The sequence below is a fragment of the Phymastichus coffea genome, unplaced genomic scaffold (genome assembly GCF_024137745.1).
Source record: "Phymastichus coffea isolate CEN01 unplaced genomic scaffold, Cenicafe_Pcof_1.1 PCOF00005, whole genome shotgun sequence".
Lineage (NCBI taxonomy): Eukaryota > Metazoa > Arthropoda > Insecta > Hymenoptera > Eulophidae > Phymastichus > Phymastichus coffea.
In genome coordinates this window covers 4,468,729-4,494,143 of record NW_026706816.1, presented here as the reverse complement: position 1 = coordinate 4,494,143, position 25,415 = coordinate 4,468,729, and the positions used below count along the sequence as shown (strand labels likewise).

General features: G+C 34.2%; 1 protein-coding gene across 1 annotated transcript in view; it reads right to left on the bottom strand.

Annotated features, from left to right (window-relative positions):
* Nucleotides 1–13,124: 13,124 nt before the first annotated feature.
* The window catches only part of LOC131667926 (uncharacterized), a 149,131-nt gene continuing 136,840 nt past the window's right edge, over nucleotides 13,125–25,415 (bottom strand). Inside the window, exons 4-6 of the mRNA XM_058941706.1 lie at nucleotides 17,227–17,431; nucleotides 13,953–14,071; nucleotides 13,125–13,331 (exon numbers count right to left, since the gene is read on the bottom strand). Of these exons, the coding sequence (XP_058797689.1) occupies nucleotides 13,125–13,331; nucleotides 13,953–14,071; nucleotides 17,227–17,431 (531 nt within the window). The remainder of the gene's footprint in view (nucleotides 13,332–13,952; nucleotides 14,072–17,226; nucleotides 17,432–25,415) is intronic.

Here is a 25,415-nt window from a genome sequence, read left to right as displayed (position 1 = left end):
CACAAGGTATAAAAGCTCAAAAAAGCAAATTAGAAATAATTCAAAATTATAAAGCTCCAAAAAATTTGAAAAGCTTGCAAAGCTTTCTTGGTTTTGTTAATTTTTATACAAGATTCGCAAAAAATTATGCTGAAATATGTAGACCTTTAATGAATTTATTGCAACAAAGTAAAGGCTATCAATGGTTACCTGAGCATGAAACAGCTTTTAATAATGTGAAAAAAATATTTATTGATACAATCACTTTAAAATTTCCTGATCCTAATAAACCTTACATATTAACAACTGATGCCAGTTACCATACTATAGCCGCCGCTTTGTCACAATTAAATAATGAAGGTGATGAAGAAGTTATAACATTTATATCTAGAACTCTAAAAGGAGCAGAATTAAATTATTTTACTACTGAAAAAGAATTATTAGCTGTAGCTTGGTCATGTTTAAAATTAGAAACGTATCTAAGAGGTGCGAAAGAAATAATTATTCGTACAGATCACGAAGCGTTGAAATTTTTAACGACTTGTAAATTTACAAATGCGAGATTAGTGAGGTGGTGCTTGTTTCTTCAAGACTACAACATTACGTATGAGTATCTACCAGGAAATAAGAATAAAGCCGCCGATTTTCTATCTAGACATATCACAGACTGCAGTAATAATTATACAGATGAAATTGAAATTGCTATGTTGATGAAAGAACCTTCACGTAATTTAATAAAATACTTCAAGAATATGGAGTCATTACAACAAAATGATGGTTATACACAAAATTTAAGAAATAAAGAAAATTTCAACCATAGATATATAATTTATAACAATTTAGTCTATAAAAAAGATAAAATTAACAATAAATTATTACTACCAGAAATAATTATTAAAGAATTGATCCAAGAGATACATGAAATATATGGTCATATTAGATCCAGAAAAATTACGAAAATGTTACAAGAAAATTTCTATATTTACAAGCTTCGTAAAAGAGTAGCTGTAACAATAAATCGTTGCGATGTATGTCAGCACACGAAGTATTACACAAAACAGATATTACCTGTAAATCCATACCAATTTTAGCAACTAGAAGATTTATCTTCACTCCAAACAAATTTACAATATATGTAAATATTGGAGAAAATGTGCTAATAATTTTGAGACAAGGAGAGATAAAATTAACTTGGATGGTTGTCCGATGTAAAGAACTTTATCTTCTTCCCTCAATAAAATTTTTAAAACACATATATAATAAAAAGCTCATAAGGAACTCATTCATGAGACTTCTTATCAGAAATCATTCAGTCTCAAGAGGGGGCTATGTAACGGTCCTATCTATGAGCTGTTTATTAAATGACTGCAACTAGTATAACGTATTTATCTGTTAGTCAAAACAATACATTAAGCGGCGCTACCTCACTGTTTACGCGACTGTATACAAATAAGAGTCGAGTCAAAACAAATAGCGTGACGTCACAAATAATAGACATAGATATAATGAACCATAATATTGAGAAAAATATGTTAATTATAGATAATTTGAATATAACAAAGTATCAATTATATAGATTTTAACATACAGATTCACAATATCTCATTCAATCATAAATTTATAACGAATATCGATATGTAAAGTTAATTTATTTATTAACATATGAAATATTAGAAAAATATAAATAATTTATATGTAAAATGAATAAGCATAGAACATGAGTAAGAATTGGTTTCATTAATAACAGCTAAATAACAACTGTTATTAATAAATAAACAACTAATAATTTATTTAAACAATAAACTATATATAGAACGATAATATTAAGTTAATACTTGATAATGACAATTTTAGGATTTAGAAATCTTAGATAATTAATCAAATAATCGCATGTTAAGATTAGAAGAAAACCGTTACAAATATGAAAAAATAGTCATAATTCAAATGTTATTAATTAATTTAAATAATTAATTTTGGAAAATACTTCCAAAATTAATTAACTATAAAGTTATATGAAATTTTAATAATTTTCTATTGTAAATAGTGTAATATCACGTTAATTAACTTTATTAGTTAATAACTTTTGACGACACTATTGGCGATAATTATATATTGTATAAAATCAACAAATAACTAATTCTGTAAAATTTACATGTGTTAAAAACTTAATATTAATGGTTATTTACTTATAAATGAAGAAAAATCATTTCTCAAAATTCGCGAATGTCTCTCGAATTTTCGATGAAATCTCTCCTGCAATAATAAGCGGGAAAATCTGTGTATAAATAGGCCCACCTTTGCACAGGCTAGATTCATTCACTTCTAGCCTTGCAAAGTGAGCGCATGAGTTTGAATAAACTTGGATCAACACCTAAGTTCTTTCTCTCATTGTGATTTACTAAGCAAGACTAACCTTTCCTTATAATTTGAGCTCGACTTATAGAACATCTCGCGCTATAAGAAACTTGGGCCGAATTATATCCTATCCAAGAAAGACTTTAGCTCTGCTTATGGGACAACTCGCACCATAAGAAACTAGGGCATTGTCTGACTTTCCTCGATATTTTGCAATTACTTATATATATTTGATTTACTTGATTATCATATTTGTTTCATTTATCTACTTTCCTGAAATTAGAGTAAAATCATCGGAAACAAATTCTTACTCATTAGCTAAATTACGAGAGTTCGAATTATTTTTATTTATAAGTGATACGAACATCACAGGTTTCACCCCTTAAATGGGCTTATGGGCACGTATAAAAAAATACGCGTCGAATATTTTTTGATGTTCTACAACATATCACAATTTCAAGAAAATCGGTGAGGTACACCTCGGGTACCTTCCTTGTTAGTAGTATAATATCGCGAGCTCTATTTAAAAAACGAATAATAATGATGAATCATATTCTTGAACCTATACTAAAAAATCATTATATAGTATATACACTTAACAAACTAAAAATCTAAGTGGAGGTGGAAGAAGAAGCAAGAAGAGGGAGGCGGTCGTAGCGGGTTGAAAAAGTTTAATAGTGGGGGTAAGGGTTTTAAGACAAACAGAAGAGCTCGCAAAACGTCATTCTATTAGAAGAATCATCACCAGAAGTATCCTTCTTCTTTTCGTCTATTCTCAAACTAAATCTTCAGTAGCAAGATGGACTTTGAAATGTTAAATAAAATTTCTATGAAGCTGTTAGATCTACTACCGGAGAAAAATCATTATAATCTTGTACAAAATCGTTGTTATTTAGTAATAGAATTTAAGGAAGAAAATAATAATGATGATGCTCAAATGGAAGTACCTTACAGGTGAGAGCGAAGGTTGGGGCTCTTACCAATAAAAATAAAACAAAAATGATTTATTATTATATTTATTTAAATAAAAGTTACTTTACGAGTGCGAGTTGTTGAATTCTAACCATTTAACGTATACTTGATTACCGCGTTTCCTTAAAACTTTTTCAATGAGATAAACATCAGGATACATAGCTTTCTGTAGTTCTTGCTCGTAAAAACCTCCAGTAATTGGATTGACTTTATAATTTCTTATATGATAAGTGATAGGCTTTATCTTCGCAACTCGTTGAATAGTAAAAATCTCAGTAGACCAGTTAGGAGTGTATCCTTTTTCGAAAACGTGTTTATACTTGCTCACACGTACTTTATCGTCTACTTGGAATTTAGGGCTCTTAACGAAAAGACGTCGGTCGTAAGAGAATCGTCTCAACACCTGCATTTCATTCACTTTAGTCACGTCTTTAGGCTTCATATCTATTAGACGATCTTTTCGATTATTGTAAGATTTCAATAAATCAGCTAAAATGTCGATCCATTTGTAATTTCCTTGTAGACTGAATTTTTTCCACATGATATTTTTCAGCGTGCGATTGAAATGTTCACAAATAGATGCCTTAAGATTGCTATAGGTCATATATAGATTTATTTTATATTTTGTCATTAGTTTTTGAAAATTTGAATTGTAGAACTCTTTGCCATGGTTCACATGTAGATTTCTAAGAGTACGTCCTTTTTTTAATATAGACTCCTTTGCATAAGCAACATCTACACCAGTTTTTTGTTTCACAGGAACTGCCCAAGCGTACTTTGAAAATATATCAATGACAGTTAATAGATATCGAAAGACTTTGTTCTCTCTCGAGTAGCCATGCATCTCTAAAAGATCAGCTTGCCATGTCTCATCTATTCCACGTACATAAACTTTTCTACGAGGATAGTTTCGACGTGCTGGTTTGTGTAACTCATCCACCACTCTTTGATGTTTCATTTTCAATCTATTTGTTCAAATTAATGTAAAAAGTCAAACGGTATAATCTTTATTTCTTTCTCATTATTATTATTATTATTATTATTATTATTTTCTTCTAAATGTTTAATCACTTCTCGATACATTAGTAATTCTGATCTTATTGTATTCAATGATTTTCTTAGAGATTTATCGTAGTCGTAAGCGTATAACGATAACTTCACTAGTTTTCGCAGCGTTCGTAAGTTTACAGCATCGCTACTCTCCTGAGGATCGGCTATATTACAAATTCTTTTGTCATTCGCGTCGTATTATCCGTATTTAGTGATTTTATACCCTACACCAGGAGAACATCGATTACCCTCCTTTTTATTCAATATACGTCCAAATACATCAACACTTATTTTATTACTGAGCAATATTTAGGATTCTCTTAATATATATGTAGACAGCTTCACGTAATTCTTCAATAATCGAATGAATTTCATTAACATGACTAGAATTACCGGCGGTTTGTTGGGCGATAAGCAATCTCAATCGATCAACGAGCTCGTTTGGATCATCCCAATATACATAATCTAATAACGTTCTTTTTTTTGCTATTTTATAGTTAGAAAAAAGACCTCTTCCATGAATAGTCGATTTGCACTTCTTAGCACTTTCGCTTAAAGATAAATTTGGACCAATCTATTTTTGAATTTGTTTACGTGCTTATTGCGATATTCTCCATTTGTTGCATATCTCTTTCGATGAGCGTTAGTGATTTCAAGAATTTTTATATAATTTTCAATATCCGATGAACTAATTAATTTAGAATCAGATTCTTTACGAAATAGAAGTTCCATTAAACCAGGCGTCTTGCTGTATGCTTTATTATTCATAGTCATGTTATCGTTTTGGAAGGAAATTGGAGAATTGCCTATGACATATATTTTCATGCAAGCGATCACCAAATGTCTTGACTACTATAAATTACTTTTCTGCTGAGGTTCATGCAATAGTCGAACATAATTTCCTACAATCGAATCATCCAATAGCTGTTGTCTCTATTCTGTAGTTACATTTGAACTACTTTTGTTCAAATTTTTGCAGTTGTATCAAGTGATAATTCATCAATCTTATGAAATTCATCAGCATCAGCATTATCATCATCATCATCATCAGCCGCAGCAATAGACATTGCAAACTCAAATGTAGTATAAGCGGTTGTAATGTAGAATTTAATTCATTAGTAGTAGTAGTAGAAGTAGCAGTAGCAGTAGCAGTAGCAGTAGCAGTAGCAGCAGCAGTAGCAGTAGCAGCAGCCGTAGCAGCAGTAGTAGCAGTAGCAGTAGCAGTAGCAGTAGCAGTAGCAGTAGCAGTAGCAGTAGCAGTAGCAGCAGCAGCAGTAGCAGCAGCAGTAGCAGTAGCAGTAGCAGCAGCAGCAGCAGTAGCAGTAGCAGCAGCCGTAGCAGCAGTAGTAGCAGTAGCAGTAGCAGTAGCAGTAGTAGTAGCAGTAGCAGTAGCAGTAGCAGTAGTAGTAGTAGTAGTAGTAGGTTTAGAATTGATATTCAATATACTTTTCGAGTTATAGCATGAAATGCATCGCCCCCCCCCCCCCCCCCCCAGTAACTATTCTAAAGTTTCAAGCGGTATTTCAATTCTCTTGTGCGCTTGGAGAATTCAGCTACCTATTCATCCCTACCGATTCTTATTTTTAAATATAGAGATACAACAGACCGTAGAATGGACTTATGTATGGCGCTGGTACGGCTGATTAAACAGTAAGTCATATTATTTGTGTGTAAAACGTTTTCTTTTTTCATGCAATGTCTTTTATAAATAAGCTTTATCGCGTTTTACGAGGTGTGTTCAAAAATTAAGGTGACTTTGTATTTTTAAGAAAAAATATTTATTTATTTATTAATATTTAGGTTGTCTCCTTCAAAGTAATCCCCCTCAGATACAATACACTTATGCCAACGGTTTTTCCAATCCTCAAAGCACTTCTCATCAGCGATGCAGTCTTTATCTCTTCAATCGTTGCAAATCTCCGGCCTTTCATAGGTCTCTTTAGTTTTGGTAACAAGAAAAAGTCACATGGGGCCAAATCCGGTGAATATGGTGGATGAGGCATCATTGTGGTGTTATTTTTGGCCAAAAAATCTCTCACAAGCAAAGATGAGTGAGCAGGGGCATTATCGTGATGCAAAAGCCATGAATTGTTTTTTCCACAATTCTGGGCGTTTTCTTCGTATTGCTTCTCGCAAACGGCGCATAACTTCAAGATAATACTGTTTATTGTACGTACGTCCATATGGTAAGAACTCCTGATGCACCACCCCATGGTAATCGAAGAAAACAGTGAGCCAAACTTTGACATTTGATCGAACTTGGCGTGCTTTTTTCGGTCTTGGCTCATCTGGGCTTTTCCATTGGGACGATTAGACTTTGGTTTCGATATCATAACCATATACCCATGATTCATCACCAGTTATGACCGTTTTGAGTAAATCTAGGTCGTCGTTGACGTCATTCAACAGTTCTTGAACGATGCTCACGCGACGGTTCTTTTGGTCAAAATTTAGCAATTTCGGAACAAACTTCGCTGACACACGTCTCATGCCCAAAACGTTAGAAAAAATTCCATGGCACGAGCCAAGCGATATACCAACATCCTCAGCAACTTCTCTGATAGTGATTCGACGATTTTCCAGAACAATTTTCTTCACTGCTGAACGTTTTCATCAGTTGTTGACGTGCTTTGGCGTCCAGAGCGAGGCTCGTCATTGGCATCTTCCCGGACATCTTGGAAGAGTTTGTACCACTTGTAAACATTTTTTTTACTCAGAACAGTTTCACCGTATGCCACCGTCAACATTTTAAGTGTTTCGGAGCACTTTATTTTTTTTTTTACACAAAATTTGATGCAAATCCTTTGATCCATATTTTTCGATAGCAAGAAATCGCCGAGCACGCAAAACACTTATAACCTTTACGCCTCTCACAACCAAACAAAAAATGTTATACACTTGAAACTTGGTACAGATGTTCGGGAAGAGTGTACCAACATAACAAAACAAAAAAATCGATAATCGAAAGTACGTTGCCCGTGAAATTTGAAAAGTCACCTTACTTTTTGAACACACCTTGTATTAGTTGATACTTGCGTCTTATGGCATTACGAGCCACGGATAATTGCTCGAGCATCTTCTTTTCTCTTTCTAAGTCAGCCATGTTTACGCTTGTAATTTCTAAAGTTAAATAATCTTCATCCACTCACTCCGCTATATTTATAGCAAAAGAATCAAATCCCTTCCTATATCGTCCGTGATTTATTGGTCCGTATCTGTCGATAACCAAAAACTTATGATTATCGTCTATTCAACATTTTGAACAAATTGCTTTCAACTTCTCAAAAGACATATCCGACTTAACGTGATCATTGTAAATGTGCTTAATATTCTCGTCATCTTGTCGCAACAAAACACGTAAATTCACATTATCTCGAATGAGATGCTTCGGAATGCGAGCGTACGATCGACAGAGATAGAAACTATCTACTTTTTTATGTCTTCCCATACAGAAGAACGCTCTTACGTTATCTTGCTTCTCAGTGGCTATATCGTCAAAAATCATGATAGAATTTGGTCGTTTTTATCTGGTGAAACAACTGTCTCATGTTCGTTGAGAGCATAATACTGTATACCATTAATAGGCTCTAATAAATCTTTCAAAAATTTATACTTGGGCTGATTAAGGGATTTTGAGTAGACATATACGTTTTCAAATCTAAGACCATGAAGATGAGTGATTAATGTTAATAAACAATTAGGTTTTCCGTAGTTACTAGGTCCGCAGAAAACGACAGGATACTATTAGGGAATAGTTCATCGTGTCTTTTTTCTTGTTTTTCCGTCTCTACCACTCCATCGAAATTAATGACTTGAAGCTTAAGAGGCTGTTCTTTGAAATCCATGTTGTTTACTCGTCATCGATACGTCAATGAATGAGTTTTTTGGTATAAAAAGACTGCTTATATATTTTTTATTTCATTAACATGTTGTCTTTCGAAGAAGTATGATCACGTACGTATAAAAGAAAGACTAGCGATGATCTCGTGAACAAGATTATAAATAACTTACCTATTGAAGCTCACTTACCTGGATATCAGTGTTGTTGTCCTGATACAAAATTGCACAAACGATTGGCACGTGAAAATCCTGGTAAAAATCTGCTAAACGTTACTTGTAAAGAACACGATATCGCTTATGCGCCAAATCTAGAGGATATTACGACAAGAAATAAAGCTGACGAAATTCTAGCTAAAAAAGCTTGGGAAAGACTGTTAGCTAAAGATAGAAGTTTTGGTGAGAAAGCAGCTGCCTTCACTGTTGCCAACATTATGAAAGTTAAAAGTAAGCTTGGTATGGGTGTTGATATAAAGAAAGGTAGTAAGAAATGAGGTAGAGGATTCAAAAAACGCCAAACACAAAAGAAACGTATAAAAATCAAAGAACCATCAGTTACATTGAATAAAATTATTAAGGTGGTCTCGAAAATTCGTGTGCCTAACAATCGAGCTCTTGTAGTTATTCGTTCGGCTATAAAAGAAGCCAAAGAAGCTGTGAAAAAGGCTGGTGGTAAAAGTAAAATAAATATACCACATATTTTACCTATTACCAGTAAAGTTGGTAAAGCGCTTCCTTTTTTAATTCCATTATTTGTCGCTTTGAGCGCCACTGGAGCTCTAACTGAAGGAGCTGCTTCAATAGCGAAAACTGTGAATATCGCAATAGCTGCTCAATATGAGCTGAAAGAGGCTCAAAGTCATAACAAAACTATGAAGGCTATTGCTATAGGTAGAGGTCTTTATCTGAAGCCTCATAGTAAAGGTTATGGTCTTCATCTCAAACCACATGTTAGTGGACAAGGTTTAAGAAAAAAAAAACTTTGAAATAGTTTTGCCTAAACGCTCTCTAACTAATTTTGATATAAAAAAATATGCTAAAATACTAAAAATTGCAAATTTTTGAGGTGTTCTCATGCGTAACGATTTACCATCTGACGAACCTCACTATCAAGAATCAGCTGTTATCAATTTAGGTGATAAAAATGGACCAGGTACGCACTGGGTAGCATATAAAAAGAAAGGTTATGAAGTTATATATTTTGATAGTTTTGGTGATCTTCAACCTCCTATAGATTTATTACTCAAAGTCAAAAAAGTTAAATATAACTATATGAGATATCAAGATTTCAATACCTATAACTGCGGACACCTTTGCCTAAAATTTCTTTCGAATAAACTATAAATAGATGTAATGAATGAGAAAACAGTCATTTAATAAAAAAACTCTGATGGAGAACACACGAACGTTGAGTCTGTCAGGAAGTTTATCAGTTCTTGAAGAAAATTATTTTTCACCAATAGAGTTGTCACCTAATAAAAAATATATACTAGGCTTAGTTAACATTAACAATTAGTTAATTAATAATAATTATAATAATTAGTTAATTAATAATTAATAATTAATGAGCTATTAACATTTAATTCAATACCAAATATTGACGTTGGTAATAATAAATTTTACGTTGGCGAACACGAAATCGTTTTACCGATAGGTAGCTATGAGATAGAAGATATTGAGAGTTTTCTACATGAAACGTTAACGCTTAATCAAATATCAATTAGTGTAAACCACAAAATAATACTCTACGTAGTGTTATTCAGTGTAGTCATAAAATAAATTTCAAATCAAAACATTCTATTGGTTCAATTTTATGCTTTACTAGATGAGAGCTATCTGCAAACGAAACTTATAGCTCTGATTTACTTGTAACTATACTCAAAGTGAATGCTTTACGCGTAGAGTGTAATATTACTACAGGTCTTATATAAACTAACGTAAAGTGCATACTATATATATGCTGGTTGGATTAGTGACAAAGAAGTATCACTTACAAATGATAAAGGTTATTTCGATGTTACTATACCTCTCAGTATGCTGCTTGGATTTGCTGAATATTATCGAAAAATTGTAGTAAATGTTAAACATGAGCTTATTATTACAAAATCGAGAAATGATTTGAATGCTACCATAATCACATCTATCAATACAAATGGAGTAATTACTTATGAAAAAATTAAAATTACTCTGAATAAAATTGAATAGTTATAGTGCCATATGTAGTAGCAGCTGATAGAGAAAAAAATCAAATTACTTAATTAAATTAGTCGTGGTAGAGCGATCGATATGAGTTATTGCACTTGGGAGTTATACGAGTAGCCAAAATTACCTCGAATATCCAAACATGTCTGGAGTGTGGAAAATTGGAAAAACCTCGTTTCGTTATTTTAGCTTTTTAGACACAACGAAAAAATGAAGTAGCTGCTTCTTCTAGTCACTTTGACCATTATAACATTTGTGATGTTAAATTATTTCTAAACTCTCAATGCTATCCATATAGAAATCTAAATTTAAACATTAATCAAAATCAGTATGCAGTAATTTATGATATGTACGTTAACTTTCAAAGTGCATATTATGCAAAAGAAAATGAACCATTGATTAATAAAATAAATTTCATTGAAAAATTACCGTTAATCGTGATAGATTGTTCGGAACAAAATGAATCTATCAAAAGTGCTCCTGTAGACGTCCGCCTAGAGTTTGACATGAGAGAAGATATTCCTGATAATACTGCAGCCTATTGTTTAATTCTACACGATCGAATTGTACAGTATAATCCTATCAGCGGCGATGTAAAGAAATCAGTTTAATATAGTTAATATACTCTTTAAATAAAATGTAATTAATACAATTCAACATAAGCTAAACAAATTAAAATGTATAACATACTATACATCATATTAAATTTTATGAATAAAAGCATTTAATTTTAAATATATGCCTTTACTTAATACCTAATCATAACAGCATATGTAACTCTCTCTCTCTAGCTCTGGCTCAGCGTAAACCATAGTGGGCATGCTGTCTATAGTGCTAGCTTGGGGATGCGCTACTATAGTAGTAAAGCATGCTCTTTCTCCCTCTCTTCTTCGCTTGAGTTGACATCTCTAGTATAGTAGCAAACTACTGTTCTCCATTTGCTCTCCAAACTAACTATAGCTGCACGCATGCTCTATAGGGGTCTATACTATATACTACGTACTATATATATATATGCTATATATATCTCACGTGTTCTCTCAAAAGTAAATTAACCCATTAACGCGCAAAATCGCATTTTTGTGCACACAATTTCAAAGCCAAAATTTTTTTAATCAGCTCTGAAAAAATTCACATATATTCTTTGAATAATTTGAAATATTTTTTATAGTACTAACTTTTTTTGTAAAGTTGATACTTTTGGAGTAAAAAAATATAAACTTTCATAGAGCACTGCTATAAAAAACCGCCATTTTGTAAAAATGCTGGAAGAAAAAAAAATCTCCCCAGACGGTTTACGAAAGCTCAAACATCGGGACCGCGATTTCTGTTGATAGAATATTGATTTGAATGCCGCAACAGGAAAATAATCGAGAAAAAATTTTTAAAAAACCGGAAAAATGGGTCTTTTTTTATTAAAATGCAAAATATATAGGGCTGTTGACAATTTAACATAAAACTGGTACCAGATTCTGAAAGAGCACTTTCGAAAACCTCCTAGCTGGTATTTTGGGAAAAAGAAACCGTTTTTTTCTGTATGAGTCGGACGCTTGAAATTGTGTGCACAAAAATGCGATTTTGCGCGTTAATGGTTTGATGCATTATTTATTTTTTTTAATTTATTTTATTAGTTTATTTTATTTTATTTTATTTCATAAATTCTACAATTTTTACAATGTTTTTTCTTTTTTAATATTATTCTTTCAATTTTTTTCGATCCTACGACCTTCGAGGGGCGAGTGGGTTTCCTGACCGTTGGTTAGGCCGGAATTAATATAACTTTTCGTCGAACGTACTTAACATTCTTCACCGTCGGAATATTTCTCTGTAAAAAAAATTTTAATTATAATTTTTAATTTATATTTATTAATCATTTACTTATTTCTATAATTCAAGTACTTACAGTGGCAGTCAAATCGAGTGACACATCGACTTATGCTTCTTCTCTTTGACAACATGTGGATGTTGCTGTTGATGATGACGATGACATAATTGTAATATCCCAGGGTCGTTTGAAAAGACCATGCAAAAATGAAAACTACTTATTTTTTTTAATAAATCTTTTTTATTTTTCAATATAGTCTCCTTTTAAGCTTATTACTTTATCCAACGCTGCCCTATTTTGTTGATTCCTTCCAAATAATAGGATCTGTCCAAGTCTGTAAAATTCGTTCCTATAATTACCTCCTCGTTTGAATAAAATCATTTCCTCGTCAGCCATTTTTTCATATTAGGAAACAAATAATAGTCCGCCGAATTAAAATATGGAAAATAGGTGGAATATGAAACGTGTTGAAATCTCATTCCCATCAATTTTGCAGCCATATTTGCCGGGGTGACGGATGGTACATTATCGGGAAGGAAGAGAACTTTTTTGTAGATCAATTTTGGGTGCTTGTCTTGCAATTTACTTATTAAACGATATAATAACGATGAATAATATTTACCTGTAATGGTTTTATCCTTTTTTAGATAGTTGGTGAAGATTATTTGCGAATCCTAAAAGACAGTCACCATTTCCTAACTGAAGGAATGGTCTTTACCTTTTTTGGTACAGATTCATTGTTTAGGCTGTTATTCGGTCTAAGGAGTATAGTGGATGTGTCCATGTTTCATTCGTAGTCATGAAACGATGCCTAAAGTCCTGCGCATTTTGCTGGAACAGCTCAAAACTGTTCTTGCTACACACGATCTCGTTTTTGGTCAATCGTGAACAATCGCGACACCCACTATGCGGGTAGCTTTTTCATGTCCAAATGTTGCGGCAAAATGTTATGTATCCATTCGTCTGAGAAACCTACAACACTAGTAATTTCACGCACCTTCACACTTCTGGCAGCCATCGATATATCACGGATTTTATTAATGATTTTTGGAGTGTTAACCACAATAAGGTGTCCAAGATGTTCAGCGTTATTTGTGCTCATATGATCATTCTGAAAATTTTGAAACCACTTATAAACCATTATAATTCAAAGTGCATAATCATCATACTGTTGATAAAGCTTCTGTTTAGTTTTCTGAAGTGTTATACCTCTAATAAAGTAATCTTCAATCAACATACGAAATTTTTTTTCAGACATTTTTTACAACTACTTGATTTCTTTATTTCAAACGAACGTTAAACACGAAATAATAGACAGAATTGACCGAAATTTGATGTATGCTCTTCCAAGATATGCTACTAACTGAAAAGAAACTTCAATACGCACCAGTTGCATTATCTCTGATTGTGCACGGACTTTTCAAACGATCCTTGAAAATATCAATATAGTCAGACCGAAAAAACTTATGTCTAAGTAATAATAAAACAAAACGAACAGAGCCTAACAAATGAATCAAAACAAATATTCAGATAAAACTAGGTAAATACTACAAAAAAGAAAACACAAATAAAATATGATGGTTCAGTACTATATTTTTACTATATTCAATTTATTAACCATAATAATAAAGGAAATAATATAATGAACATTTGAAAACTTTGAATTTAATATAGTGCTGAACTATCATATTTTATTTATATTTTCATTCTGGCAGTATTTACTTATCTTCACCTGAATATTTGTTTTGATTCTTATGTCACAATTTGTTCGTTTTGTTTTATCGTTATTAGGCATACGTTTATTCAGTCTAATCTCTTGAAAAGACCTTCCAAACGCGCCTAAACTGGTTTCTGTACATGAAATTTTACTATGACATTTAACTTTAAAGTTTTAAGAAATCTCTATTTTTATAGGCAAAAATATAATTGACCGACATCATACAGTTAACCATAAGATAAGAAACAGATTGACAGCTGCCATTGAACTGTTGCTACAGAGGAAAAGAAAGCGAATAGTTGATAAATCTACGTGGTATGCTAATGAAAAGCAGAGAGAGAGAAAGAGAATGCTGGGCACTTAGAGTAGAACCTTGTACGAGTTAACACACATCCATTCGTCAATGCTATTCTTTGGCTTTGTGTGTGTATGTGTGTATGTGTGATGAGCCCCTAGGCTACTATCCGATAATCTAGGGCTTAGAAACCGGACGAGCCAAGCCTTGATAGCAGCGATTCATCATCGTACCGCAATCTAGGCTCCCAGCGATTAGGCCCAGTTCAAGAGACTATAGCCGAGTGTTTTTTCCGATCAGCCAGATATTTTTGAGCGTACGTTTGCTCCTGTGTACTGTAAATATCCACTCGTTTGCTGCTTCTTTCTCTCCCTGACACTCAACTCTAATTCTTGGCTCTTACCCTTTCGTGCTACGTTCGATTGTATTGCCTTATTACTCATTAAATGATTTCTATTCTAACAAGTGCTTTTGTTATTTAAATTCTTAGATCTCGCTTACTCCCTCAAAATCACTCACGTGCTTTTATGTATAACTTTTACATTCATTTAAAAAGCACGAGGCTTCAGCGGGTCCAACAACAAATTGCGATACCAATGTACTAGGTTACCGAGTCAGACCAATCAGAACAACTGCCAGCAGCCAATTTTCTGTCAGCTCATATCAATATGTTTGTCACTTGCGAGTGGAGTACGACGGAACCTGGTGGGTTGTTCTCCAAAGCATCTAAATTTATTTCTATCTCTCTGCACCAGCTTTTGCTCGGAACTTTGCGGCCGTAATTTCATCCGTCAGCGTCGAAGACACTGAGCGAATTCGCTCGTGTTATCTCAGCTCAAATTACGCTTGATTGTCGCGTTTCCGAGAGTGAGCGAATATGCTCAGTCTTTGTAATTCTTACTTATTAATTCAAATTTGGTTTTGTTGATCGCATTTTGATATGTGAGCGAGTCCGCTCACTCAATCTAGAAATAATTGATTAATTTTGTAATTAATGTTATAAAGGTGTAATAAAAAGATCGCCATTTTTATGTATATATATGAAATCGACGTTTAATATTTCTTAATTGCTTGGCCTCAATTTTTCAGCCATTTACAGTGAATTTGTATTTGTGGGAGTTAGCGCTAGCTTCCTTAACCGAAATAGAACCCAAAATCGCGAGGCATAGCTGTGGCGCACCATAGCTAATGAGTTTTCCCCTTGCAATATAGGCAAGTGTAACGTTTAATCCTTATCCTACGTTATTCAAATAAATAGTTCGGACTCTAAGATCTATTGATAATCGTGTTTTCAAGAGTAAGCAAGAAGTTGACACGTAAAAGTATTTTGAGTTTTAATATTGCTACAATTAACGAATAGCGAACACAGTGTTATCCACGTAGTTCGCTGCTTCAATGAGCCGTTTGAAATACAATTGAGTACTGTTGCATCTATCGAAGGAAAGTCCGACAGCGCCGCAACGAATACTCAATTTCATTTCTAGGCAATATTAATTTTGAAGAGGAGATAATCTAAGGCTGCTTTTTTCTCATAAGAGAAAGAGTCTTATAAGTTGAGCGCTTAGATTATCATATAGCAAAGAAATAGCAGGCTAACCACTGAATAATGAAAATTGGTCTGAAGAAATAGCTGAGTCTTTAGTTCAATCAGTACTCGCGCTGCTAGGCAAGGTAGGGTCTAAGTCCTCTGGCCGCAGCGACGAGCGAATTTATACTTGCAAAAACGGCTCCTTTTTACGCTTGATAGTCCATACGACGCTTTTTTTGATATTCACATAAACTTTGTACAGATTTTGTCGCAATGTGGCTCGCTTGAAATTAAAAATTAGTGACTTAAAAAATCAAGTAGAAGATAACGAATTTTTTAGTATAAATCGTTTTTTAAGGAAAAACCGCCTCTTAAAATTATAAGTGCCATTATAAAATTAACAACCGGGTAACAATCGTTATCAGTAATTTTATATGTATGTACAGTTGGATCGCCATCTCGCAACACAAATTTTAATTGTTTAAATAAATTATAAATTTTAATTAATTGATAACTCAGTCGAAAATCAGTTATCAAAGGATCAAATTCTTGTATCTCTTTCTTAAAGTGTTAGGATCACTGTTATATATTCGAATTTGCATCATATTTCGTTGTTACAAAATTACTATCGATACTTACTTGTAAATTAAATTAAGTTAACAAATACATATTGAATGATTATAATAACTTGAGATTCGAGTAGCGCGAGAAAATTGACTGAAAAATATTTTTGTTCGTAAAAAAAAAACTTTCCAATTATTGATTTTGCATCGTAAACAATAAATTTCCCATGCTCTTGACGTCACGCTCATTATATGGTCTTGATTTTCGCCGAATTGCCCTAACACATTTACGCGTATATATGAAGTAGCGCTTTAGCTCTGGTACCGCTTTTCTTCAGTTTTCTTGTGTATGACAGGTTGCTGTTTTGCAGTAGAAAACGAAGGAAAAGTCAAATCAGACTGTGAACAAGAGTTAACAGTGGGCAAGAAATGTTTCATTTTTTAAAATAGAATTATCATTAGAAGACATTAGAAAAAAGCATCATTTATATTTAATATACATATCACTTAGATTTTGAAAAAACCTTTCAAACGTACCGAAGCTCGTAATGTTCTTCACACGAACTTCAGATCATACGTGAACCGATATCCCCACTAATCTAATGATCCCCTGATCTGATATCTCTTTTTATTACTTTATTCCCTTTCAAATAGTAATATGTTTATATTAATACTTTAAATTAAGTTTACAATCACTTTAAGAAATAAAATAAAGACTAAAGATTTTTTATTTAGTGAATAAAATAAAATTAGGAAGTCAAAATCTTGTTTGAAACAAAATACGTACTCTAATTGTACTATAATGATTGAATTCATCGTACATTAGTAACTTATTTTTAGCATATTTGAAAAAATTATTTACATATTATTTGAACTTAATAGAAGTTTTAATAATCAACTTACCGGAAAAAGAAATAATAGTATTTACATTTACTGGTTGAACTGGTTCACCATCCGTTGCAATAAGCGTTAGTTGATGTCCTTGAAATGTTATTTGTGCTGGGCATACAGACCCAAATGAGTTTATCATACGAAATCTATAACGCCTACCAGGAGTTATAGTGAAAACTTCATATGGAGTATTTGTCATGAAGCCTGTATTCGGATCCTGTAAAAATAATTGAAGTCAAAATAATAATAGTTTATTTTAAGCTGCGTTAGAAATATTATAGATGATATTCTGTTAGAGTTTAAAACAATATAATTTTTTCTATTTTTAACTGTTTATCAATAGTAGCGATAGTAACCTGCGGCATGAATGCCAGCTTTTACATGCAATAATGTACAAAACAGCTTCATATATGGAAATAATATTTTCGCTTTTTTTATCAGAAAATATTTTACAAAAAAAATATTCTCTTAATATTTTTTATTATTACAATAATCGCAAAATGACAAAAAAAAATGTTCTGTAACTTTTTTCTTTTTATTAACTAAATCACAGACACAAATATTTGATTAATTATCTAGAATCTAGTAGGCACTGATATAGGCAATTGATAGTGTAACTTAGAAACATGAAGATCAAGGATCGCGATAGTGAGTTGCTGACAAATAGCTGTTGTGAGTACCGTATGAGGCTACAGCAGTGCCAACACTCTATATAGTAAGATAGCTCATCTAAACTATTCTAAAAGTTGGAGAAGGAAGGCCGGTGGAAGAGTGTGGACGTGTCTTGGCTGTGAGTGCAAGTTTTGGTGAGAAAGTTAAAGAGGAAAAGTGTTTGAGGAGAGAAATAGAGGTGAAAAGAGCGTAGAGGCGGAAGAGGAGTGGAGTAGAGAGAGAGAGAGAGAGGCTTGGAGAAGAGCAGGAAAAAGCAGAAAGAGAGGAATAAACAAAAAAGAAAAGTTGAGGTTAAGAGAGAAAATCAGGAAGCGAGAAAGGCAGGCAGAGAGGAGGGGCGGTAAGAAGCAAAGGCGGAGACAGAAAAGGTAAGACAGGGAATAAAGGTGGGATCACGAGTAAAATTAGAGAGTCGAATTAAGATTTGTGACAACAGAAAAATTAAGAGATAAAGGTGGAAGGATGGATAAGAAAAGCCCAGAGGAGGAAAAGAAGAAAAGAGTAAAGGTGGTGAGGGGGAGAGAGAGCGGAGAGGGGCTGAGGGAGAATAATAGAGGAGAAATGAGAGAGGCAAAGAGATGCAAGAGTGAAAGCGAGGGGAGCGAGATGGAAGGGGAGGTGGGAGAAGGATTGGACAACACGATAAGAGAAGTGGGAAAAAGTAGTGGTGCAGAAGATATAATGGAAAAGATACGGACAGATATAAGGTAATTAAGAGAGGTATGTGAGGAGGAGGAAAGAATGGACAGAAATGTTTAAAGAAATAATGGGAAAAATGGAAAGAATGGAGGCAGACGGGAAAAGAAGAGAAGAAAGTTGGGAGAAGGAAATAGGAAAAGTTAGGAAAGAACAAGAGAGAGAGAGAAGAAAGAAAGAAACAGACGAAAGAAGAAAGGGAAAAAGCAGAACGTAGAGAAGAGAAACTGCAGGAAAAATGGGAGAGAGGATGGACCAGTTGAAAGAGGAGTGCGTAAAACTAAAAGAAAGCATAGAAGGAAGAAACAAGAAGTAAAGAGGAACAGAAGTAGGCAATAAGGAAGAATTAGAGCATATGAGAGAAAAAATGGATAGAGAAAGTAGGATAAACAATATAATAGTGACAGACTTAGAGGGTGAGTTATGATGGGAAAAGAAGGGAGAGGCAGAGGTCTGGTTAAGAGAGGTACTAGAAATGAACGGAGAGATAGTGAATCTGAGAAGAATAGGTGGAACAGCGGAGAGGGATGATCGGAGAGAAAGAAGGAACAATATGTGGCAAATTAGATGCGCTTCATGGGAACAAAAAGAAGGAATTATGAAGAAGAAAAAGAATCTGGCAAAGAAAAAGATATGCATCGATCAGGACTGGACGTGGAAGCAGAGAAGGATAAAAGAGGAAGTAAGAAGGAAAGCGAAAGAAATAAAAAGTAAAGGTAAAGAGGTAAAGATGTGGCATAACGGGGTGAAGTCAGAGGAAGAAGAATGGTGGTGGAGCGAGAGAGAGGGAAAAATGGTAGGAAAGGGGGTGGAAGGGTTTCGAAAACAATAGAGATAAAAGAGAGAGAGAGGAGAGAAGGGAGAGAGAGGGGAGAAAGGCAGTAAAAATACTATTCTGGAACGTGGCGGGGGTGAGGAGCATGGAGGAAGACGACTGAGAATATGTTAGGGAATTCGACATAATAGGGCTAACGGAAACATGGGTCAAGAGACAAGGGGCAAGAACTGGTGTGGAGAAACAACTGAAAGGGTACAGCATAGAGTGAAGGGACTCAAGAAGGGAAAGAAGAAGGGGGAGAGAAATAGGGGGAGGAATAATGGCGGTAAGAGAGAGGAAAGGGATGAGTAAGATTGAATGGAAGAAAGAAATGACAAGTGAGGTAATAGTAGGAGAAATAAATATCGCAGAGAGGGAATACATGATAGCATCGTTGTATATGCAACATAAGAAGAAGGAAAACTATGAATACCTAAGCGAAGAGATAGAGGAGAACAGAGGAAAAACAATAATTATAGAAGGAGACTTCAAGGCAAGAACAGAAAACGAAGGAAGAGAATGGGAGACAGTAGAAAACCTAGAGGAAAACAAGGCCAAGGATAAAGTGTTAAACGCAGAGGGAAAAGAAATGATAAAATGGCTAGGAGGAATGGGCTTAGTGATAACGAATGGGAGAAAAGAAGGAGATGAAGAGGGAGAAATAACATATATAGGAGCGAGAGGAATGTCAACGGTAGACTGTGCAGTAGGTAACGGGGAAGGTGATGAGGCGATTAAAAGGGTTTAAATAAAGGAGAGGGTAAAGTCAGACCACTTACCAATAGAGGTGGAATTGGGAGACAAAATAGCGGAAGAAAGAAAAGAAGAGGAAGAAAGAATGATAGACTGAAGAAGATAGACTGAATAGATAGAGTGAAGAACGTAGTTGTAAAAAAGAAGGTAAGAAAAAAAAGGATCGAAAAAACGCTGGTGGAGAAAAGAATGTAAGATAAAAAGGGCTAGGGTGATGGCAGAGTTAAATAAGGTAAGAAAAGGGGAAGGAGACAGAGGCAAATACCTAGAAACAAAGAGAGAATACAGAGAGGAAATATGAAAAGTAAAAGAAGATGAGGGTAAAAGAGTGGCAGAAGAAATAAGAAAAGATAAGACGAGAAGAAAATTCTGGGATAAAGTGAATGGCAATAGGAAGAAAAGAATTGGATTAGATGAAAATATAGGATAAGATGAATGGTTAAACCACTTCAACGAATAACTGGGAGAGAAAGAAAAGGAAGAAAGCAAAGGGGAAGAAACCGAAGACAGCGAAGGAGAGGAAGGACAAGAAATCAAAGAAAGAGAAGTAAAAGAAGTAATAAGACAAATGAGAAAGAAAAAGGCGACAGGAGAAGATGGTATAGCAAATGAAGTGTGGTTGGAAGGTACGGAAGGCTTGATAGAAGATATGACAAAATGCTTAAACAGAATATGGAACAGAGAAGGATATCCGTAAGAATGAAGGAAGGGAATAATGGTACCAATATATAAGAAAGGGAGGAAAGAAGAAGTAGGAAACTATAGAGGAATAACGCTGATGGATACGGGATATAAAATATATGCGGAAATACTGAGGAAAAAGCTGGAAAGAAAACTAGAAGCTAAAGAAACGCTAAGGGATACGCAGATGGGATTTAGGAAGAAAAGAGGAACAATGGTCGCAATATATATATTAAAAACAATAATAGGGAAGGAAATAAGTAAAAAGGAGGAAAACTATTCGTACTCTTTGCAGACATGAAGGCCGCTTTTGATAAAATAAAGAGGATGAAAATATGGGAAACAATGAAAGAGAAAGGGATAAATAGAAAAATTAGGAAAAGAATAGAAGAAATATACAAGAAAACGGGGAGTAAGGTAAAAGTTGGAGGAGAAATAATTGGGGAATTTGAGACTTACAAAGGCGTAAGGAAAGGGTGCCCTTTGAGAACCACTCTATTTAATCTTGCCTTCGCCGACCTGGAAGTGAAGATCAAGCAGGTGCAGGAAGGAGGGGTAGTGATAGAAAAGAAGAAAATATGGTCATTAGAATACGCAGATGATATAGTGATGATGGCAAAGAGTGAAAGTGGAATGAAAGCAATGCTGAAAAAATTAAAAAGATACCTGCAAGAAAGGGGATTAGAGTTAAATGTAGGAAAATCAAAGATGATGAAATGCAGGAGAGGAGGAGGAAGGGATAAGGAAGAAAAATTCGAATGGGAAGGTGAGAAGATAGAGATGATTAAAGAGAACAACTACTTGGGATATGTGATAAGCAGAAATAACGGAAATAAAAAGCAGATAAAGAATGTAGAAGGGAAAATAAATATGGGACTCGGAAAGCTATGGGGGCTAGGAGAAAAGCTATTTAGAGAATACTGGGAACTAAGGATGAACCTGTTCGATGCTCTGGCGAAAAGCGTGATTATGTATGGAGCAGAAATCTGGGGATGGAAGAGTTATGAGGAAATAGAGAGAGTACAACGAAAATACATAAAGTGGGTATTGGGATTAGATAGAAACACGCCAAGTTACTTAATACGATAGGAAACAGGAAGACAAGAAATGAAAGGAACAGCATTAGAAAGAGCAATGAGGTATGAAAAAGAAGAAATGAAAAAGATAAAAAGGGTAAGAAGGAGGAGATAGATAGATAGATAGATAAGAATTTATTCACCGTGATGGCAAAACATAAAATACAATAATATATAAATATATACAGTAATTGTCACAGCTTTCAGTCAGTTTACATTATACCGTACAGGCATCACATTTCATCACAGTTCGATTACAGTTGTAGTTCCTCAGTCAATAAATAAAATTATGATTGTAGTCATTACGTTAAAATAAATAGACTAGAATTTGACTAGTTCACAGTTCGATATTCCAGAGGAAACAATAATTCTTATCACTACAGTCTAGCTTGCTTATCTTAAAACTAGTAATGCAGTCAAAAGTTTAGACTAGTTTTCGTCATATAGACACAAAACAGCACAATAATAAATAAATAAATATAATTCACTACAAACACGTAAATAAATAACTGTACAAACATTTATACAGTAAACTAATAGAAATAAAAATACTCCAGTGGTACCACCCTACGCATTCAATGACGCAAAGTATCCGCGTGCCCCCCTCTTAAAGCTGCTAAGCGACGGCGCATGTCGCAGGTCAGATGGAAGAGTGTTCCAGAGATGGGCACCCATCACCTGAAAAGACCTGCGAGCCGTCTCCGTTCTAACCTTAGCAACTCTAAGCTCAGCCTGCCCCGCCCTACCCGGATACCTTGACTTGTGCCCTATGAAGAGCTCAGCCAGGTAGCCAGGCTCACGCATGGTCAAGCACCTGTACATTAGCAGGGACATAAAATATTCCCTGCGCACGTCCACGCGAAGCCAACCCAAAGAAGAGAGAGGAAAGGCTGGGAAAAAGTGAAATATACAGAGAGAGGGAAGAGGGAGATGAAATGAGGGAAGAGTTTTGGGAAGAAATAAGAGATGAGCTAAAGAAAAAAGATGAAAAAGAACTAGAAGAAAAACTAGAAAAACCAAGATACATAAATGAGTGGAAAGAGCTGAAAGAAGAAATGAAAAGGTATAGGTTAAAGAAAATTCAAGGAGAAGGAAGAATAAAAGGCCTGCAAATAAGGGAAAGGTTTAGGTTAGGTAATGAAACGAGAGAAGCAGGTATTGGGAAAAAGAAGAAAATAAGAGATGCAGAATGTGTATGAAAGAGGAAGAAAATTGGAAGCACATGGTAGAAAAATGTGAAGAAAGCAGAAAGGAAGGGGAAGAATGGGAAAAAATAATAATAGGAAGCAAAGAAAAGATAGCGTGGATGATGGAGCTAAAATGGAAAAGAAGTAACGAAGAGAAGAAAGAAAAAGAAAAGCAAGAAGACGAAGCTGCAAGACCCTAAGGAGAGACGAAAACAGAAGACAGAGAAGCAAGACTCGCAGACATATCTACACACAGACACATACACACACATACACAGAAAACACGAACATACGCGCAAACATAAACATACACATGCACACACACACAAAACATACCTACTAGCAGCTACACAAGCGAGAGGAAGCAGGTATTGGAGGATGGAGCAAAATGGAAAAGAAGAAGAATCGAAGAAGAGAAAGAAAAAGGTAAATTAGAAGACAAATTATAAGATACTAAGGAAAAATTAGTGAGGTTGAGGAAAGGAAAGGCAGAGGGAGCAATAGGAAACAAGAAAAAGGTGTCAAAGCCTTAATAAGGAGAAAGATAGATGAAATGATTAGCAAGAAGGAGAGCAAAAGAAAAGGAAAGGCAAAGGTTAAAAGGCAAAAGAAAGTAATAAAGGAAAAGCTGAAAAGAAAATATGCAAGAAAGAGAAAAAAAAAAAAACAGAAGAGCGGAAAAGGTAGATCTTGGAGAGAGAAAGAGGAAGAGAAGATTAATCAGAAAAAAAATGAGAAGAAAAGAAGGAACAGGCAGGCGCAGAAGACAGGGACACAAGAGTTGCAGACACACCTACAAATGCACATATTTATACAACACACACACACACGCACGCGCGCCCTCACACAGACACACACAAACAAAACACATACATAATCAACTACACAAACTGGATACGAGACACAAATAGTAATACAAGAAATGTAATCCAAATGTAACATATAAGTTGTAAATAAATAAACTAACTAACTATATTGTTTTCTATCAGAAAAGATTTTATTTCTATATTCCTTTGCGCTAAGCTGTTAGCGTTCCAAATTACTATTTTTATTTTTGTGTTCATTATGTCTTATTTATGAGCGTGGTAAGCAGTCATCATATTTACCAGCTGATTCTCATTATTATTGTTTACTATTGGTTGACGTGTCTGCATTTGTTTTGATTCTTCTTGTGCTGTATTTAAATTTCCGGCTACGGCCTGCGTATGTATGAGACGTGTGATCCAACGATATTTTCTGTACTTGTTATTTGATTTGGTCTTAGAGTTGGAAATAATTTTTTCTCAAGTAATTTCCTTGTACTGCAGTCTTTATAACTAGCTACGTGGTTTCCTCCGCACTTCGCATATTTAACTTCTTTTATTTTTTGTTGAATGGAACACTCCGTTGAAAGACGATTATTACCGCATTTAACGCAAACTGGTGTTTTATGATAATAGTTTTTGTATGGCCATATTCTTGACATCTCATGCATTGGAGAATTTCTGTTTTTTTATATGGTTCTCCAAAATAAATTATTTGGCTCATTAGTTTGTTAATTTTATATATTTCTTTATTGTTTTCATTTATTTTTATTCCTATAAAAAATGTTGGGAAAGGTTGATTTGTTATTTTGTGTTTAATATTAAAAATTGTTATTACTTTGTGATTGAAGGTTTCAATTCCTCGTTTTAGATCTGTTATATTGACCGATGCATGCATGTTTTTGAGTGCAGCTTTAAACGGTTTGTTTTCTTATTTTTGAAAAGTGTAAAATTTAGTTTTTTTTTGTCTAACTCGGCTATTGTGTTAGTGAATAGTTCAGGATTATTGATTTGAATTTGAATTTCGTTATTATTCAGAACTTTTAGTGTGTATTTATTTTTCGCGACGTTATTAAGAAGGTCAATTAATGGATTGATGTTTAAAACTTCACTTACGAATATGGACGGAGATTTTGGTGGTTTGATGGCTTTCGGTGTTGCTGGCTCTTTATTTTTGTTGCTTGTTTCATTGTTTTCCAGTACTTTAAATCTGTTACTTACTTCAACTGTTGTGTTCTTTGAATTTCCCAGCCAAAACTCGTTGATACTTGCTTGCCGTTTCTTGTTTATTCTATTTTCTTCAGGACTATCTCTGGATCGTTTGATGTTCACTGTATTCCGCTCAGTGTCTTGCTCATTTTCTTTATTTCCAGCCATAATGGCTGATTTTAAGTTAAAACGATTTTAACTAGATTTATTTTATGAGATCTTATATGTATTACTTTCAATAAGTAGCTTAGATTCGGTTTCGGAGAGCGCTTCGATTCACGTCTGATCTGTACGAGCTCTCGAATAG